The 20,761-nt window shown below is 38.8% G+C and overlaps 1 protein-coding gene across 1 annotated transcript; it reads left to right on the top strand.

Annotated features, from left to right (window-relative positions):
• The first annotated feature begins 168 nt into the window (after nucleotides 1–168).
• Nucleotides 169–19,767, top strand: LOC109462869 (growth arrest-specific protein 7-like). Its single transcript, XM_019759507.1, has 17 exons — nucleotides 169–492; nucleotides 11,961–12,102; nucleotides 12,331–12,405; nucleotides 13,447–13,514; nucleotides 13,925–14,059; nucleotides 15,162–15,251; nucleotides 15,777–15,874; nucleotides 16,070–16,144; nucleotides 16,447–16,525; nucleotides 16,750–16,815; nucleotides 16,994–17,035; nucleotides 17,527–17,589; nucleotides 17,928–17,987; nucleotides 18,158–18,203; nucleotides 18,469–18,548; nucleotides 19,094–19,192; nucleotides 19,528–19,767. The coding sequence occupies exons 1-17, from the start codon at nucleotides 301–303 to the stop codon at nucleotides 19,642–19,644; spliced, it is 1,527 nt and encodes a 508-aa protein (XP_019615066.1). The 5' UTR covers nucleotides 169–300; the 3' UTR covers nucleotides 19,645–19,767.
• The last annotated feature ends 994 nt before the right edge of the window (nucleotides 19,768–20,761 follow it).

Genomic DNA, 20,761 nt, shown 5'->3' with positions numbered 1-20,761 from the left:
GGAATATTTCCTTATTTCTATTTCGTTCAGTCACTCATTAACTTTCTGTGAAATATAACAACCAAGAAATTATATTGATGTGGTCCAGGGGTGATTTTTTTTTAAATCCAAAAGTATTCCCGCCAAAATTTAAAATTCATCCTGTCCCGTGATGCTTGGCGGCGAAATCAACACTTCCCACTTCCGGAAATCTCGGGGGGCAAAAAGAAGAGAGGAGAGAAAAACTTCCCAGTTCGTCAGACGACAAAAACAACGAGTTGCTGAGGAGTTTTCTGGTGGTTTGGAGTCGTTTTTACCTCGATGGAGGCCGAGGGATCGCTGTGCCGGGCTCTGTACGACTTCGTGCCGGAGCCAGGCGAGCAGGGGCTGGCTTTCGAGGCCGGGGCCTGGGTCCGCGTGCTACAGACGGCGGAGGACGGGTGGTGGGAGGGCGAGAGGGACGGCGGCGTCCGCGGATGGTTCCCCGCTACCTACGTTGAACTTGTGGACGAGGTAAGCTGCTTTGTTACCCAGTTATACCACCCTATACGTGCACACATACGTATTACTTCATCTATAATTTGGTAGAAGAAGAGAGCAGAAAAACTTTGGTAGTCTAGAAGAAGAGAGCAGAAAAATTTCCCAGTTTGTCAGACGACAGAAACAACGAGTTGCACGGCGTTCGCGACTGGTTCCCCACTACGTACGTTGAACTTGTGGACGAGGTAAGCTGCTTTGTTACCCCGTTATACAATCCTATACATGCACAGATAGCTATTACTGCATCTACGATTTTTTATCAGCAAACTTTTCCTCAGAAAACGTGATGATTTTCGCCAGAAAGTTCAAGTTCGGGCACGTACAAATATTTTCGAAACCAAACATGGCATGGCCAGAAAGCCCCCTCCTCTTTTACCACACTTTTCTCTCTTTAAGTAGAGGTTAGCTTCAATATTTCTGACTTTTGATAAGTTATTTTCTTGTTTTAATACTTAGTGTAGCATTTTAGAGCTTAGAGAGCAAAACCTTTGTATTTACCTCTTTTAAATACCAATAGATACACAATACGCTGTTGAATAGACTTGTTGATTATTTACCTCTATTGTTGACGATTGGGTGGCCACAAAACAACACAAAGGTTGACCTCCCCAACAAGCCACACTACATCGCACACACTCAAGGTAAAGAATCAGGTTTCAGTCTTGTTTTGATTGTTTATTTTTGGAGACACACAATAGTATAATTTTCAAAACAACTCACAACTCAAACTATATATACATATAAGGAACATTATATGGTAATCTTTATAAGGAAAGCAAGCATGGAGGCCAAATTCTAGTCATAATTTTGGGCACTAATTATCTGATTAAGATCAGTGTATCCACACATTTGCCATATCAAATTTAGCTGATACTGATTTTTATTATTGTAAGAAAGTCTCAAAGGGAAACATAGCTGACCCCACATACATGATACAGTCTATGTAATTTGTAGCTGGATTTTTCAATCATTGGTGTGTTTGTGTGGGTTGCATACAATATAAACAATGGCACTATACCAGTCTCATTTTTATTAATTTCTTCTTGATTAAATTTTAAGTTGATTCTGCTTTAGATATCATATTGTAAAAAATGACAATTGCAATTTCTTCTCACAAAAGCATAGTATATAACTGCTTTAAGTTGAACCTAAAAAGGTTTAGTACAGTTCAACAAAAAGGTAAATATATATATAATACCTTGTATCAGCCTTGACTTTTGAAGATTGGAGATACAAGATTGTCGAGTTGTTTTGATCAAACGTGATAATCATATAGATAAAAGGTCATGCAGGGTCTAGAGGAATTCCGAAACACAAACAACTCTCTTATCTCTTCAGTTAATACGTCCGTTTTGAGATGGCTTGTCAAAGATATCTATACAGACAGATCTTTCAACTTTTAATATTACAGGGCTCGAAATACTGGGTGCATGTGCACCTTAGTTAGTGCATCCAAATTTGGAGCTGTGCACCCAATTTTTTTTCTGTGGGTGCATGCACCAGTGCACCCAAATACTTTCTTTTTGTGCACCCAATATTTTTTGCACCTATTCCCAAAAATGAATTTTGAGCCCTGTTTAGTGTGGTACATTTACACTAGTTTCTTTCGATATATATGTTGTAGAATATTGTACCGGCAGTAGAAAATTCTTTATGCTTCCCTAGTAGTAAGCCAACCTTTGAGCTTCTAAAACGGTCAACAATACGACATGTATGTAGTTCTTTTGTCAAGAAGGACTTTCCATTGTATGAAAGGTCATGACTTTGAAGCTGGCGTAAAAAAGCACTCCGTTTCTGGTGTTGATATCCGATGTAGTAGAGGACAAAGGTTTTGTTTTATAAACGGGAATTCCCAGACAACCGCGAAAATGGCGCAAACTATTCAAGGAAGCCTAGAAGTAACAAATTTTGGTAGCTGTTGACTCCATGTTTTGCTAACATTAAAATGTATGCATATATTCTGTCTAGATCTAAATATATCAGAAATTCAAATCTTTTGGATTCCAAATATTCTAGTACTAGTAGTAAGCCGTTGAATATTAATCGCTTGTGACAAGTCTAGAACTTTTTTACAAGTAACAAATTTTGGTAGCTGTAGACTCCATGTTTTCCTAACATTACTTAACGAATATGTATTCTGTCTAGAGCTAAATATATCAGAAATTCAAATCTTTTGGATACCAAATGTTCTTGTAGTCCGTTGAATATTAATCGTTGATAACAATGCCCCATTCTCTGTTTTTTGTTGTGAAATATTAAGAAATCCACATAATTTCAGATGCTGTTCCCCTTGAATTAAGAAACAGGAAGCATGTTTACAGTTGTATGTCACCCTTTAGACAAGGCCAGATTGTTATCTTAAAATATTTGGAAGCCAAAAGGAAGTCAGCACTTTTGAGGCTGGTATGACTGTGCACTATACACGCTAACAAATTATAATGATCAAATCCTCTAAGCTAACAATGATATCCTCTTGACTTACGTCACTGTTCAGACCAGGAATTTCTAGCCTTTTAAAGTTTTATGTAAACAGTGGCAAAAAATAACAGCAGTCTAGTATGTACTGTGGTAGTCTAGAATGTCAACCACAATCTGTAAGCCTAGTAACAGATTTTAATGTACAAATGTACACAGTAACCCTATTGACCCTAAACTAGGGGACCTCCCCTACTAGTACTAGAGGGTCTGCATGGGGGGATCCTGGCAGTACTTGATGCATAAGGCTTTAATTTGGGATATTCTTCTGTTCTGGAATGTTCTTGGGGGTGTTTGGCAATACTTTTTTTTAGTCTTCAGACCTTGAAATTGGATGCTCTGTTATGATTTTTGGGCAATGGGGCATTTGATTAAACAATGAATTTTTCAATGACGCATAACAATGAATATTGGATAAGAGAGAACGTAGGACATAGAAGTAAAGTGACAAATTAGGCTTCACGAAGAATTTCCTGACAACGCTAACATTGAATCAAAGGCTACGATTAGCAGACTTAAAATGGTTTGTTATGTAGCAAAAAGTGCATGTAGACCCTTATACATGCACAAACACATGTAACTCTCTACCTCAGAACTTCAAACATGTACGTGGATGCTTGCCAGACGGAAATGTTATACAGTTGACTTTTCATGTGAATCATATGGTAGCTGACACGGATCTCGCTTTCCTCCCTAAGCCAGCCCCTGGCTGCTAACCTTCATCATGTGAATCATATGGTAGCTGCATGGATGAAGGTTAGACATCCAGGTAATAAGAATTAATGCCAAAAAGTAGTTACTCAAGCAGCTGGATATGATTTTGGAAATGGCCGGCCGTTTCAGGCAGCATCCAACCTTTCGTCAGTGACACTAAGAGACCAGAGGAGAAATGCAGGTTTATAAGCTGGCATGGTAGCTGACATGGATTTCTCTTTCCTCCCTGCACCAGCCCCAGGCTGTTGACCTAGCCTGATGTATAGTTATAGCAGACTTCTTTTCCCCCTCCTATCCTGTCTGGCTTCCTTCCTGATGTACATTTGTAAAGTCAGCATGTTGACCTCATAAAGCCTTGGCTTGAGACTGTATGTAACAAACAAAGACAATGCTAGTAGTCTATATTGCATGAATCATAAGCTAGTTAAACTTACTGGTATCATATAACTTTTTGAGGCAGAATTTAATTTTGTCAAATTTTTTGGCTACTCCAAATTAGTTTGTTGGCTCTCAGACTTAAATTTACTACGTTGCAAAACCTGCCAACTCTGCTGACTTGAACCTTACTATGTACAGTATGTGCTTGAATATTGACTACATGTATGTAGCATGTAACAGTACTGTACACAGTTATTCCTTGACCCTGAGGCCTGAGTACTACAGTATGCCAATTTTGATGGGTTAACACGCAGGCACTGTGTAAAAGCGGGCAGAAAATCCATCTACGCTAATTTGCCAAATTGTTTCTGTGTAATGAGGTTTACTGTAGCGTGAAAATCGTGTTACGGTCATAATCGAATTACTTGTTAGGCAGTGTATGCTACATTGTGATTATAACGCATACAGAGCTGCCATAGAAAAATAGAGACAGAAATCTATCTAATTAGAAGTAACCAATACATATTGCAAGACAAGCCACTTCCTGTTACAGGGCTCCGAAGGTAGAAAGAAACTTTTCTAAGGCCCGATTTAGATTAGAAACGGTATACCGTTTCGAAACGGTACGAAACGTTTCGCCACAGAAAACGGTTCGTCTTTAGACACAGAGTCGGTAGCGTTTCGGGCCGCCCGTGGCGCAGGATGCTTCTGACCCACAGTGACCTATGATGACCTCCCCAAACCGCTTCTACGGTTTGCCTCATTGGCCTTATGATACTTGTGTTTCAGGGCCTTGAACTTCGCCCGAACCTGCTTTGGGGTGCGTAAATACCCCTCAGCCGCCAGCCCGTCCACAAGCATCTGTATGCCCTCCCTATTACGCGAGGTCTCCAAGCGGGATTGTATAGTTTGATCGGCCCACAAGCTGATCAAGCAGCGGATCTCTTCTTGGGTCCAGACCCTCCCCTGGCCTTCTGGCATCCCCCCAGACATAAAGGATGACGAAAATTCGAGAAATACCTGATATAAAATGGCGAAAATGGACACAATCGAATATGGCGCGAATCTACCAGAAAATGGACGCGCGCGGGCTTATTAGCATGTGATTAGCATATGACACGTGACCTGGTTTACCGTTTCAAGAAACCCTTTGACTTTAGACCTAGCAAAAAGCGTTTCGGGCCCCCCGCTGAAGGGTTCTGAAACGGTCGAAAACCACGATGGAGGTGGTTTTCGGAAACGGTCCGCGAAAACCCATAACAAACCGTTTTTTCCTCTTTAGACCGGGAACGGTTAACCGTTCCAAAACGTTTCCCTGGCCAAAACCCCTTAAGCGTTTCTAGTCTAAATCGGGCCTAAGGTCAAGGATAATAATTTAAAAAAAAATCATTGGATGGGATGTGGGTTTGTGGAGACTTGTGTTCATATTTGTCTGATATTGATGATTTCAGGTTGATTGAAATTGGAAAAAAAAGGTGAGTACAACTCTGGTAAAAACAACTCTGGTAAAAAAAATTGATGTGTGAAGTAAAGGTTTAAAAGTACCATATAACTTATAAGGGAATGGCTGTAATTTGGAAAGTCCACATCATCAACCTATTACCTTGTGAGCAAAGTCAATACAAGGCTTGATTGCCACGGCCCCATTCAATTTGTTTCCTAATTTACAGCATGGTGTGGAAAGCAAATCCAATTTGCAATCTATCTCAATACAGTTCCCATTGTGTGGACCTCACCTAGACCTTTAAGTTGTATGAGTTGTAACAGTGTGTTTCTATGGCCCACTAGTTACTAAGTACGTGCGCTGTAAATTATGTTATCTAGTATAACATGTATCATAGGACATTGTGTTGAGTTACACAATGTACTGTATGTCTGTGTATGGGTGTTTTGGTTATGTGTCAATGTGCTTGCTTGTGCGTGGTTCCCATTAGTTTAGTTATTTCCAAAATAGTTGTCTTATAAGCCTTACCCATGATGTAAATGTAGCATTTTCACACGTATACGATGTATGTCTTCCTATTATTACGATTTTTCATTCAATTCTTTGTGTTAGCTTCTGTTTCCCTAGTTTCGTAGTTATTTCCAAAATGCTCTTTCCAAAATAGTTGTCCCATTATGTATAGCATTTCACAAATACATGACATATATATCTTGCTATTATGCCAGTTTTCAGGCAATTATAAGCATCAGTGTAGCCCATAAAAACTGGTTTTTGTTCCTCTTCCTGTCCATTTCTGTGTAAAATCATATTAGTGTGAGATATTCCATGGAATATTGATGGTATCACTTGGCACTTCCGTGCATCCGTGATACTGATTCAATCACTTGTATATGAAAGATGCCAGTTTATGCCCTCAAAGGAATTCAATATTGTAATTTCGGTGTTTGTGTGATTTTGTGTGCATTCTAAGTTTTATGGGGTGTATTAGCACTAGTAGTTTATTAATATTATGTAGTCCTTGCTGTCCAAGTTTTAGGCGTCTGTATGGGCGTGTACTACTACATGTAGTTTATTAGCTGGTCAGAAATATTCCAAATGCATGCTTTGTGTCCCAAATTTTCTGTACATATTTATTATAATTTATATAAATTGTCATGCAGACCTGTACCTTCTCTATCTTGTGTCTGCTCTAGCCAAATCCCATGGTATTGTCCTGCAACATTGCAAGCAAGCATTGTAAGCAAAACAAGCTACTGATCCCTACATGTATATCATTGTGTTGTTCAACAGATGGTCTAGATTCCCAGCTACATGTGTAACTGCTGAGGCTTGTATCTGCCCTGTGTCCTGGGGTGTTCACATGTTTGGCCCATTACCCTTATCAACCTCATGTGGAGAAGTGATAGATTTTCTAGCCTGGTGCCATCTCGGTTGGTTATATCTGATTAGATAGTTAACTAGTAAAGCTAACCAGGATAGTACTCATGCTAATACTAAGTAATAGTACCCATGGCTTGAAATATCACCTGCAGGTAAAATTGTAGTAACTGTTGTGCCTGCCAGGTATTTCTGATGTCTTCTGATGTACAATGTACCCAACCCATGTATTGGGTTCGTTCATTTGTTTGCTCGTTCATTCGTTCACTCACTCACTCACTCACTCACTCACTCACTCACTCACTCACTCACTCACTCACTCACTCACTCACTCACTCACTCACTCATTCATTCAAACGTAGTACTACTAGGTGTACAAATGTAACGTTACATGTGGATTTTCATTAACAGTTACTAGCTATGAAGTTAGTATAAATTAAAGGAAATAATGGCAGTGGTGCAGGTAAAAGTTGTCTGGTGCAGATGATATTTGCAATGTTACCTGCACCAGTGCACAGTGACTGGTATGCAGAAAAAAGTACTTCACTACATGTAGTTCATGGTCTGAGAAAAATGGATATGTTCACGGAACTACATTTTCATGGTGGCAACAGGTGCAGGAAAAGAAAATCCAGGAATTATTTGTTGACTGTAACTTAGTGTAAATGTAATGATAAAGTTCACGGTACAGTCAGAAGTGACAGTGAACATAGTACAGTACAGTGAAAAAATCAGGAATTACAGTATTTGTAGCCCTGCTGTGGCTTGTTTGACTGCTAGAATAACTGTGTGGCTGGTTAGGAATGTGGCTGCCTCCTCCTGTGGTATATGGGACCTCTAGTTCCAGGCTATGATAATACATCTGGACTATGTGACAGTTGGCAGTCCTTTGGCTCAGACATTTTTGCTGTATGAGCTCTACTATTGCTATTGACAGACTACTGTAATTACCTTCGCCAAGAAGGTTATGTTTTCAGGGGCGTTCGTGTATGTGTGTGTTTGTGTGTGTGTGTGTCTGTCTGTAAACACGATAACTTGAGAAGGCCTTGATAGATTGTCTTGATACTTGGTAGGTGGATAGGTCTTGATGAGACCTCAAAATGATTAGATTTTGGACCCCCTAGCGGCTTGTTATGGTATTGCAGCTGAACTTCCGGTTTTGATATCTCATGATCTAGACATGCTATGGTGATGAAATTTGGATGGTAGGTAGCTCTTGTGCTGGGGAAGAAGTGACGTGACTTTAGGCCCCCTAGCGGCTTGCTTTGGAACTGCAGGGATATATTCTTGAAAATATTCAAAAGAGGATAACTCAAGAACCAGTTGACGGATCGTTGTGGTTTTTGGTATGTAGGTAGCTTACGTGATGCTTAATATAATTATGTGACAATTATGCAAATATGGATGTAATTTGCATAATTTATGAGGAAATTCTATAAATCATCCGCATTCCATGATAGGACAATTGAAGTTTGTGACATTGGTAATTGACAACGAGAGAAACACGGGGAGATATTGATTATGTTAATAATGACTTAATTTGCATAATTAATGAGAAAATTTTATAATTATGTAATGATAACTGCTTGGAATTTCATACTTGTGGTATTTGAAAGTCAAATTGAGGTGAACATCATTAAACATCATTTATTCAAATCAGGACCTCATTTGCATAATTTATTAGGAAATGCTAGAATGCATTGTTTGTTAATATAAGACTGTCTTTTGGTTGAGATTATGATAAAATGATATAATTCATGAAAATTAGGTTCCTATTTCTTAAATCAGGGGGGAATAATCTAATCTATAATTTGTCAGTCATAAAGATTAACATCATTTGGCGAAGGTATGAGATCGGGGAACTCTAGTTCACTTTGTGTTCATGGTAGCAAAAGTTCATGGTCTGAAAAAAATGGACATGTTCACGGTATCTACACTGGTGCAGGAAAAAGAAAGTCCAGGAATTATTTGTTAACTCATGTCCGTAGCCAGGGGGGGTTCGGGGGGTTCGGAAGAACCCCCCCACAAGGCTCAAAGGTCCACGTTTTGGTCCACTTTTTATGTAAAGGTCCACTTTTTGGTCCACTTTTTATGTAAAGGTCCACTTTTTATGTAAAGGTCCAAGAGTTTTCTTGAAACTTATCTCCGATTTTTTCTTTGAAATCCTCTCAAAAACGCACGAAATGCCATTTTAGAAGGTTAATTTTTCAAAATTTTCCGGGGGAGCATGCCCCCGGACCCCCCTAGAAACCTCGCGCCTACAGCGCTCGAGGTCCCTTCAAGCAGTCGGAAGAACCCCCCCATTCAAAATCCTGGCTACGGGCATGTAACTGTAATGATAAGTTCACGGTACAGAAGTGACAGTGAAAACAGTGAGTGAACATAACAGTACTTAGAAAAAATCAGGAATTACAGTATCCTAAGGCAATGGCAATATACTGTAAATGCATTTACTTTTACAGTGGTCTTTACTTTGCATTTTTTCGAAATCAAGACACTTGGAAAATAATGTGTTTTCTATTTCTTTCGTTTATTTTTTTCCAAAACTTTTTTTTATGAACTGAAAGGCAAAGAAACTATGGTGCAATTAAAATGTTTCTGGTACAGATATGCTGACTTTAAGTATTTCAATTTCAAGCCCAGCTTAAGCAGGTGCTCTACTAGTTTCCCAACAGTTGCTCTAGGCCTTGACCTAAACGGTTATTTACTGTCTTCCAATGGAATTCCAAGGAATTGGACTTGAGCCAGAAGGTAGCTCAGAGGCCTAGGAAAAATTGTTGTGTTTCCTGTTTCAGTCCAGAATAAATTTGGGTTGGTAGGTAGGGATTTTCCTTTGTTTTCTTCCCTTTTTTCATAGACTTAAAATAGTCATCTCTAGTGATCCAACTTTTACAGTTTAACAATGAAAGTAGAACTTGCATGAGGACATTTTCATTGTCAATGTTGGAAAACTGATTGTACAATTGCAATGTTCCATCACTCAGGTGTCAGATCATATGGAGCTAGAAAAGGTCGATCAGCTCGAAAAATTTATGTCCCTTGCAAGGATCCACAAAATAAAAAGCCTAGGGTCTGCAGTTTTTTTCCAGGGCCAGTCGGGAAACAGGAAACACAACATTTTTTTCCTAGGCCTGACTGAGTCATGGTGAGAGTATACATGTATGAGTGGGTGGGTGGCCATGGTTTCTATGAGGTAATGCTCTGGTCTGGGTTCCTGACTCAAGGCCAAGTAAAGCTAGTCATATTTGGGCATTTCTTTCTAAGTAAGGGACCCAACTGTGATGAGAGACACATGGGGAGCTTGCCTTGTGTTTAAACGCTGTGAACATAACATTGTCCTGATTGAAAAATCAAGACATTCTTGTGAAGTCAGTGAAGAGAAGGAAATAAAGACCTTGGGCTAGGGAAAAAAAATGTTGTCTTTCTGGGTTCCTGACTAACTCTAGTGAAAGGCTGCCAACTCTAGTTTTTCTTGATCGGCCCTTGAGAAGACTAATATTTTGTGAAATATTGTCCAGAAGCAAGCAGCATATTTACCTAAAATCTTTGGAGGTGTTTTTTTAATGCAAAATGTATGTACAAACCATGTCTACATCTGATCAAAATGACAAAAAACTTTTTTTGTAATTATAATCTTCAAGTTTTAGCAGCCCAATGTTTTTTATGTTAAGAGCACATACCTACATTTGTATCAGCACTAGTACATGTATCACTAATACATTTTGTATTTCCTGGGACCATGTATGTGTATGTAGGACGACTAGAATGTGTGGTATCCTTGACTGTGTGTGTGAGATATAGCCAGACAGTGTGAGTCATAGTATTTGACTGTAAGTGTTGACGGAAGTTGTTTACTTTCCAACTGTACCAAGCTTGAACCGAGTCTTGGCTGAGGGAAATCAAGGCTTCTTGTGTTGGTTTGACTTAGAGCTGTTGGAACGGACAGAGGAACATCAAAAGTTCATAGATCATCAGGATGGTATATCCGCACTTGGCCAACATGAACTAAAAGAGGGCCATAGGGTAGTACTAACGGCCCCATCTTGGACATCATCAAGATAATAGACCAAGAATCCCATATAGCACATAGAAAATTCAAGGAAGCAGTCCACATAATATTTTTAGTTTTGAAAATTGTAACTGCATAATGAAAAGAAGCAAGGACCTTTCTTTATGCAATTTTGTCAATTTTAACAGTTGATACAATGATAATATTACATACTTTTGACAGTTTCATTTTCCATAACTCTACTGTTTTGTTGTTCAATAAACCATGGTGGTTGCAAAGACAAAAGAGTTACTTGTTACTGAAGTCTAGAACGATAAAACCAAAGTTTTGTTTCTCCTATACATGTAGATCCAGTAAAACGCGAAATCCAAACAAACTATCTTAATGAATGTGCCAAGTCCTTCGTTATTATTTACCTTGACGACTAATTGTGAAGACAACAAGTGTGAAAAACACACATGGTACAAGGGTCTGACCTGTGCAATATCAAATATAGACAGCCAGAAACTAACACATGGTAGTGTGAGGGTATTAGACACTGTCTCTTTGTGTTTAGGGGCTGTTCAACATTTATGAGGAGGGGGGAGTGTATTTCTGTTTCACCCCTCATAAGGAGGATTAAAAGGAAGAATCTGAGGTTTCAGACTTTGTAAAGTACATATTGGGTTTACGGGACCCTTGAAGTTCAATTTCAACCCATTTCCTGTCAATCTTCCCCCCACCATCGTGCTGTCAACCTACTCTAACTGGACAAACAGACACACAAACCCACAGCTCAGCCACCAAAACTTTGTTTTCTTATTATTTACCACAGCCTGGTATATACCAAACCTCTTCTAGCTCCCGAGTCCTACTTATACATCAGTGGAGAGGATGTAGGACTCGGGAGCTAAGATCGGTTTGGTAACCAGGCTTTATATACCTGCATTAAGCAGTAGATTTTATGCACAATGCATTATTTATTGTTGAAGATATTACTACATGTACTAATCTTGATATTTGCTGTAATCAAAAATATGATAACACTTTTATTTTATCTTTCAGAGCCAGACTGAGATCCAGTATGATGACTCTCAGCCAATCAGAAGCCCGTCGCCCGGGCAACCACAGGAGCCCCTCCCTCCCGGCTGGCAGGTGTTCATGTCCCCTGATGGAAGACCGTACTATGTCAACAGACAAACCAGTGGTAGGACAGTCTTTTTCTATTTTTACTTAAATCTAATTGTTTGGTACAGAAGACAGAACCTCAGTCTCTATAATAATACTATGGAAACTTCAGTCTCTATAATAATCTATCGAAACTTCAAGACTTATGAAGTACAGGAATAACCCAAACTAAAATGTCATTCCGAATGATCATGTTTTGAATTTTTATTGTTTTCATTTTTTTTTCTTCATTATTTTCTTCTTTCAGAAACGTCATGGGACGCCCCTGTCATGCCAGGGTCCCCACTCCCAGTTACACCAACAACGCCGACCAAGAAACAAGGTACGTGTATGTGTCATCAACAAGTGATGGAGGTCTAAGTTGTCAGGTTAAATTCATCGTTAGGTGCAATTTACAAATTATTCTTATAGCTAGAGTTGAATACCAAATTGCCTAAAAGTTAACAACAAAGCAGTGTTGAGTGTTCCGTTTTGCCAAATGCCCCATGGATTATAATGAAATAAATACTCCCAATAAACTCATTCCCAGAACCTTTTGCAAGGACATTCAGTTAAGCATTGCTAGCCTTAATTAATTTACCATGTTATTTCCCCCATGCAGACCCTCTTATCTTTCGGTATCCTACTCGTAGAACACTTGAACAACTCTCGACCTTTCACTTCTTGACCCAGAAACTTCTTTTCCTGCGTAGGAAGTTCATACTTACCATGGCATTATAACTAAGCACAACATTGAGGCCTTGACTGTGTAGATAAGAAATATGTTCAGATCTGACCTAACGTGTTATTGTTAGGGTAGCTTTTTTTTGGCAACACCTCGTGCATGGAGCTTAGTTTTGTTATGTTTACTAAAGGAAAACATATTGTTTTTAATTTGCTGCTTCTTCATCTTCTTCTCCAAACCAATAAGGTCAGTTGCCTTAACCAGACGTCTGTCACCATGGTAACTGGTGTTGGGTTACATCATGTTGCAATTTTATAGCAGGAGGGATTTAGACTCCTGTCTGACCATGTATATGAATGTGTTTGATTAAGAATTAACAGAGCAGACCATATGTGAAGGTCAACATTATGCATTTGCATTTTGCAAAGGTCACCTTTCTAGTAGCTTTGTTTGTTAACACCTCCTGAGTGGAGCTTAGTTTTCCGTGAATAGTTTCATCAGGTTGGTAAGTCACTGAGTAAAGAGTCTCTTTCTACACAACCAAGTCTTTTATTCAGCCGACGTTTTGGTGCCTTGAGGAAGGTGACAGACGGTCACCGAAACGTTGGCTGAATAAAAGACATGATTGTGTAAAAAAGAGTCTCTTCACTCGGAGCTTAGTTTTGTTTCACATTTGTTTCTGTCTGATGCACACAACAGGGTATGACGTGATTGAAACTGATGGAGGGCAGAAGACACCAGAGAAAAGTCCTGACCATGAAGACAAGGTCAGTTCAAACCTGTTTTAATACCACATGTAGTATACAGAATGATCTTTTAAGTATTTTTTTAAATTTTTAATTATTGAAGTTGGCCAACTGACTTGTGAGTTTCATGTCCAAGTAAGTAACGACAGATGCATGGAGGGTGGGAAGTGGTTTTCATGTGGTTTTCATGTCCAAGTAATGACAGTTGCAATGCAGCATGGAGGTAGAGAGGTCACATCGAGGGAGAGTAAGTGGACAGTGTGTGGAGGAATTCGGAAAGTGGTGTAATAGTACTCAATTTACATTCTCCTTCACAGTTCCAATACATTCACGAAAACCCAAAATAGTTCCTAGAAGTCTGACATCTCTAATTTCTGGTTTAGATTGTTTGTTTTTGCAGGTTATGTAATTTTTGTATTTTGCCTTTTTAGATTCTTCAGTCGCCCAAGAAAGTGCTGAATAATTCCACGCCATCCTCTGCCAAACTATCGAAGGACGCTCCGAAGACAGACAGTACACCAAACATCAAGTCTCCAGAAACAAAATCTACTGATCAGAACAATGTGGTAAGGACAAACAATGATAATAGATAATCTTGATAATAACTAGAAAGGCCAATATTTGCTTTGGAGCAAATACAGCGATGGGTTCACCACATTTTACCACATGGCAGGGAAAGAATGAGAAACACAAGGGAAAACAATGATTTAGTTTTAATTACATTGATATAACTATAATATGAAGTAACATACAACTAAAACAACAGTTGGATAGCTATTCCCTACTTTATTGGTTAGGATTTTTAATTGCATAATGCAAACTGTTTATTTTCAAAATAAAAAAAAAACGTTCATGCCCCGCATTCCAATGCTGGAGCAGAAAAGCTTGAAATACCTACCAAAACACTTGAATAAAGACATACTGTCAGTATGGAAATGCTCTGTGCAGGTGTTAATCAAGTTAAATCCCAACAGCCAATCAGCAAGAAATGCTCTGTGCAGGTGGAAATGCTCTGTGTGGGTGTTAATCAAGTTAAATCCCAACAGCCAATCAGCAAGAAGTATAGAGGAAAGCTGCATGCCTATTGGTTGATGCCCTGCATTCCATTGTGATGACTCATGGTAAACACGGCACACTAACACAGTAATACATTTGCTATAACACAGCCAAAAAACTCAAATAAAACCATTCTAAAAGCCTGTATCACAAAAATTTAAAAAACGCCTAGGGGTATTTGCCCACTGTACCTCCATACCAAATTTCAGGACCTTAGGCCCTAAAATGAAGAAGCTGAATCCATTTAAAGATATGGCAGGAGGAGGAGAAGGAGGAGGAGAAGGAGGAGGAGAAGAAACATCAGAAAAAGCAATATGGGTTCACCACCACTTCGTGGTGTGGTGAACCCATAATAACAGATAACATTTATATATAGATGTTAGGAAGATGATAATATAATAATAGATATAATAGGTAACATTCATACCCTATCGGGCTAAGTACAGGTAGCCTTGGTTTTCTTGTTAATGCCCACGATCATGATACTATACGTTCAGGAAAACACAAAACTACTCCTAGAAATACATGTAAATGACATCTTCCTAGCAGTCTGAAATCTCTTACTTCTTGCTTTGTTTCTTTCTGCTGATGACTTGTATGTTTCTTTTCCAGGTAAACCATCTAACATTCCCGCCTAGTTCCAGTGCTTCGGATCAGAAACTCCTAAAGCCTGGAGAGTACAGCTACTGCGACTACTTCTGGGTAAGTCTGTTGACTATTCCATATCAGGGGTCTCCCCAAGAATTCTCAGGGGTCAGAGATGCTGCCTAATCTGTTGATGAAAAATCAGCAATTTTCATGAAAACATAAGAGAAAACCCTAAATTTGAACATTTTGGGAGAGGTGCTAGGATTCTGGGGAGAGGGGAGCACCCTTGCTTCATTGCTTGAGGAGAGCCCTGCATCTTGGCCTTGTCATTTCAAATGTAAGCACCAACTCCTGGGTAATTAATTTTCTTGAAAACTTTCATACAGTTTTGCAGGATTTTTTTTCATGCTCAGTGAAGATTGTGCTCTGGCAATACAAAAAGTATTGTATGTTTGTTTATTTGCTTATTTGATGGATCTCCATTACTGAGTATAAATATATACTACACTAGTCTTCCTGGAGTCACAAAAATTACAAACACAGTACGCTGTTAAACCTGCATCTGTGCATGCATGTGTTAAGAATAGTTGTTATTAAAATACATCAAATTCTTTATGTTAAACCTAATTTTCAATGCAGGCTGACAAGGGGAACCTTCCTGGCTTCCATGTCCTTCTAGAAAAACAGCTTCAAGGCAAACAGATGACCAAAGAAATGGCAGAGTACTTCACTGAAAGGTAAGGTACCTTTAATATCATGTACACGTACTACACATAATTGAAATTGCTGTCTTGTTTACAGTAAAGACTAGGGAAATGTTGTGTCCTAAAAAAATTAGGGTAGGGACTTTAGTTTTGCACATTGTTGAGTTCATTTTGTTATAAGCACAAATTTTTGTATGTTCATGTTTATGTCTTGTTTATTGCACACAGGGCAGCCGCAGAAGAAGCATATGCCAGAACTCTGACAAGATTGTCTCAAAACTTGTTGGCTTCTCAAGAAGAAGGGTAAGACTTACAGCTGTGAACTTAAAAAATTGTATGTACATGTACATGTCCGCAAGCAAGGGCCCACTACACCTATTGAAATAGTAGGGGTCCATGCAGTCTGAGTGGATCAAACCTTACACAACTTGTCCAGTCTTATAATTACGCATTTTGTATTTAACATACAAAACTGGTTTGTTATGCCTTGATATGGCTTACAACAATAGAATACAAACAACAAACAAACAACCATGTGTAACATGGCCACTCAGCCACCCTGAGATTAATAAGTAGATAAATAAGTGGTTTTGTTTATTTCACAGAACTCTGGGAGATACGTGGAGTGAAGTGAAGAAGAGTATTGCACAAGAAGCAGAGGTTCACCACAGATTCTCAGTAAAGGTGAAGACAAAAATAAATCATGAATTTTACATAATTTATATAGCATATAGACAACATCTGTTGTGCATTGTATCTTTAAGTTTAACAAATGGTCCTGCATGTTTACAATACACTCTATGTTGGTCCAAAACGGTCAATGTAAACATACATGTACATTGTAATGTCTTGATGGTTTCATCACTAGGTTATTAGGTATATTCATCTTTTTCTTTCTTTCCTTTTAGGTTCAAGATGAAATAGTAAAACCTCTTGCAACATTCAGGGAAACCTTCAAGAAAGACATGAAAAAGGTAACTAATCCTTGATAAATTAAGGCGTCTGTGTTTCTCTGTTTTAAAATTTGAAACTAGTACAGTTCATACTTGGAATGAGGTGACCTCTTTGATTATGACTTTAAGTATAGAATTAAGGACTCTTGGTAAAAGTATAAAAAGATTTTCTCGTCACATTGTGATTTTTTTCCATCAGACTGTCAGAAACGCCCAGACATTTGAGAAGAAATTGCGTACAGTAAGTGAAGCATTTTGGGTAGGGACTTTGGACAGGCAAGGTGACACGTGGTAGCTCGGTTCTGTGCATGTGCAACTTTTTCCTGCAAACTTACGGTTGCCCCAGAATGATAATGAAAAACTATAACTTGGTATCTTGCTTGGCTGTGTTAATAATAACTGTTATACATTTTGTAGGCCTCGTCAGTTTATTTTCTTGGTTCTTGAAGATCTTTGAATGAATTTTCAAGCAATTGCAGAAAGAGAAGATGAAAACAGAGGTCCAAGACAAAAACTTGAATTTGACCATATTATTCACTAAGACTTTCCCTGAGAGTCTTTTTTCTGTTTCATTTTGCGATCTTTTCCTTCAGCACATTTTCTTTATAGTCTGAGCACCAGCAAGTAAATTGGTGTGGCCTGATGCTTTTAATAGCTTATAATGAAACCTTGACATACCTTTGAAATAAATTTATCTTTGTCAAAAGGTTTTCTTTCTTTTTCTTTCCCCAGACAGAACAACACGTTGCCGACCACAGAAAGCAGATCCAGCAAAAGTACCAAGGAATCAACAAGGTAACCTCCCTCTCCCTCTCCCTCCCTTTCTCTCTCTCTCGCTCTCTTTCTCTTTATTTCTCTCTCTCTCTCCTCTCTCTCTCTTTCTCTGTACGAGGGTTAGACATGCACTCTGATGCTGGGGCTTGATGGTAACTCACCATTGCTGTGTTTCTTGGGCACAGCAAAATTGTCAAATGGCAATACCTCTGTGGGTTAGAGTCTCAACAACAACAATCACCTGACTTTTTGTCAGTTGTGGAGTTGGAAAAATAGCTGGATAAGTCAATGAATTTCCAATAGTTATTATATACTAAAAATATATGCTTATTTTGTTTGTTTTCCTGTTTGTTTTTTAGGCTAAGGCAGCCCTGGCTGAAAGACAAAAGGAACTAGACCAGAAACTACAAAAGCACAAGGTGTGCCAGCAGTATGTTCGTTTAGACACAGACTTGGTTCAATTGCATGGCTCTGTTTTGTCACTGATTTAAGACATTGGATGGTATCTGAAACCTCTGATTTTCAAAACTGTATCCAGTTGTATATTGAAACATTATTATCTAAAATACCATTTTTTTGTTTCTTGTAGACTGAGGACGAACTGAAGAAAGCCAGAAGAAAGTCCACGGCAGCAGGTCAGTAACAAAGGCAGTTCTTTTGTATCTGTATAGCCCTAAGCCCTTGTAACTGCCCTCTGGCATAACTTACCAGCTTTGCAGGCGCACATGCCATCTTGCAACTTAGATACAAACTGCAGTAACAGTTGTTCATTGATGTCTTAATTGATAAAAGTCAAACAATATATAATCAGAACATTTAGGCTATATCTTACTGATCATGGATATATCTTGTTGTTTAGTAATATCTAAATTCTCTTTATTTTTGGTACCTTATTCACAGGAGACAACCTTCTTAAGTCAGTGGAGCAGTACAACATCTCTCAGTCCAAGTGGTTCGAAGAAATGGTTTCCTCTACCTTGGTAAGGAAGTACATTATACATGTACATTGTGTAGTTGTGTAGTAAATTGCACCTCACACCTACACTAGGTACTTGCTCTATCTGTCTCTGTTTTAATGCAGTAACTGTTGATCTTCCAGGTTTGTTTCTTGGTGACATCTGAGGGGCCAGCCTAATGGTATATCATTGTGTGCAATCAGCAAGAATTCTAGTAATTGTACAGGAATGTTTCCACAGTTATGTATAGTGTTTTAGCACTTAGCTATAATTCAAGGAGCTAAGCCTACGGATGGATTGTCATAAAACTTGGTATGTGAGTAGGTCTTGATGAGACCTCAAAATGATTAGATTTTAGGCTACCTAGCGTCTTGTTATGGTACTGCAGTGGAACTTCCAGTTATGATATCTCATAATCTGGACATGCTGGAGTCACAAATGTTGGATGATAGGTAGCTCTTGTGTTACCGAAGAAGTGACATAAGTTTGAGCTCCCTAGCAGCTTGTTCTGGAACTGCAGCGCAGTTTGGTTATAAATCTTTGATGTATATGTTTTCCTGACTTCCCAGGAGCTGGAGAGACTTGAGGGTGAGCGAGTGCAGATGGTGAAGGAACAGCTGAACAAATATATCTCCCTGAGGAAGGATGTAGACAAGGAAAGGGGCAAGGTGAGAACTCAACAGTTGTACCATGTACACTAGTCCAGGGCTCTAGCCAGCACCATTTTTTCTGTCAATTACTGGAACTTTGCAGCGTGTGATGCGACGAAAAGGCTGAATGTTTTGTCCAACACGAAGTAAATTTCATGCTAAGGCAGGGAAGTCGTGTAAACTGTGTTTCCCAAGGGCACAACATCAGGCATGTCGGGATTGAACCCTGGACCTTTTGGTTCCAACATGAATGCATACAGCATGTAATTGTGGTGTCAAATTTCCTAGTTTCCTCTGCTTGGATAATAAACTTGCATGTCAATATATTGATTGCTTTTATTGTTTGACTGCAGGTTTTGTGTTCCATTGAGGACAAGATCGCCGATATCAGTCCTGACAAAGATCGCGAACGGTTCGTGAAGGCGCACGGAACCGGTCAAGTCCGAACTGTGGACTACAAGCTAGCCTAGGTCAAGTTCAAGTCTCTGAGTGTTACATCTTCTTACACAGGGCTCGAAATACTTTTTCTGCATACCTGCACTGGTGCAGGTAACAATGAAAATTACCTGCACACACCAGACAAATTTTACCTGCACCACTCAGAATTTTGGAGGTATGGATCATACTACATGTAAAAACTGTTCAAAAACTATGTAACGATTATTTCTTTTATACTTTATGGTAGGTGGTAACAGTCAATGCAGCATATAAAAATCAACATACACCTACAATGTACAAATGTATGTATATGTACATGATTGTGTATATGTACACAGTCATATAAACCTAATATGTACATGGACCAGTGCAGGTTAGGTGCAGGTAGACATCAGAAACACAGCTCCAATTTTACCTGCACTAAGGTGCATATGCACCCAGTATTTCGAGCCCTGTTACAGGCACTGAAATGTTTTCAAACAGGCAATGCAAATTTTATACATTGGACAGCAAATGCAATAGTTCCTAGGGGCCTTATCTTACATGCAGCTATTTCAAACTTGTTGTTAACCCTTTTTTTTTAATATCTTTGTTTTGTCTGGTAATTGTTGGTAGTTGCTTTTGATGCTTTTCTTTTTGTTTGGATGCAGTACCTGGTATTTGGAACCTTTTTTTTTCAGGGTAGCAATTATTTTTATGTTGTATTTGTGTGTGTTTGCAGCTAAGGATCTGATATAAAAATGCATTTTATGAGAATTCTCGATAGTGCCTAGACATATGGCTAATGACAAAGGAGCTTGTGAAAAAGTATTGAAGTTGTTGCATAGAATTAAGCTTAAATTTTACAATGTATCTTACACTACATGTACACAATGTATATCACTCTATCTGCTATCATGAAAGTTCATCTGTGTTGGTCGTTCCATGTTTAGAGTTCAAACTTTTGGTCCAACACAAAGAAGTTCTCTCACCTAGAGCTTTTGACCAGTCACTTTGGTCTTCCTCAGTAGACTGACCCAGTGAAGTAGACTGAGAAAGCTCTAGGTGAGAGAAATTTTTTGTGTTGGACCAAAAGTTTTAACTCTAAACATCACTCTGCTTTGTCGTGAATTTGTTTTTCATATTGAAAAGCACAAAAAACACCAAAGT

The sequence above is a fragment of the Branchiostoma belcheri genome, unplaced genomic scaffold, assembly GCF_001625305.1.
Source record: "Branchiostoma belcheri isolate BF01 breed outbred unplaced genomic scaffold, Haploidv18h27 scaffold12, whole genome shotgun sequence".
NCBI lineage: Eukaryota > Metazoa > Chordata > Leptocardii > Amphioxiformes > Branchiostomatidae > Branchiostoma > Branchiostoma belcheri.
This window is presented reverse-complemented; position numbering and strand designations above follow the sequence as displayed.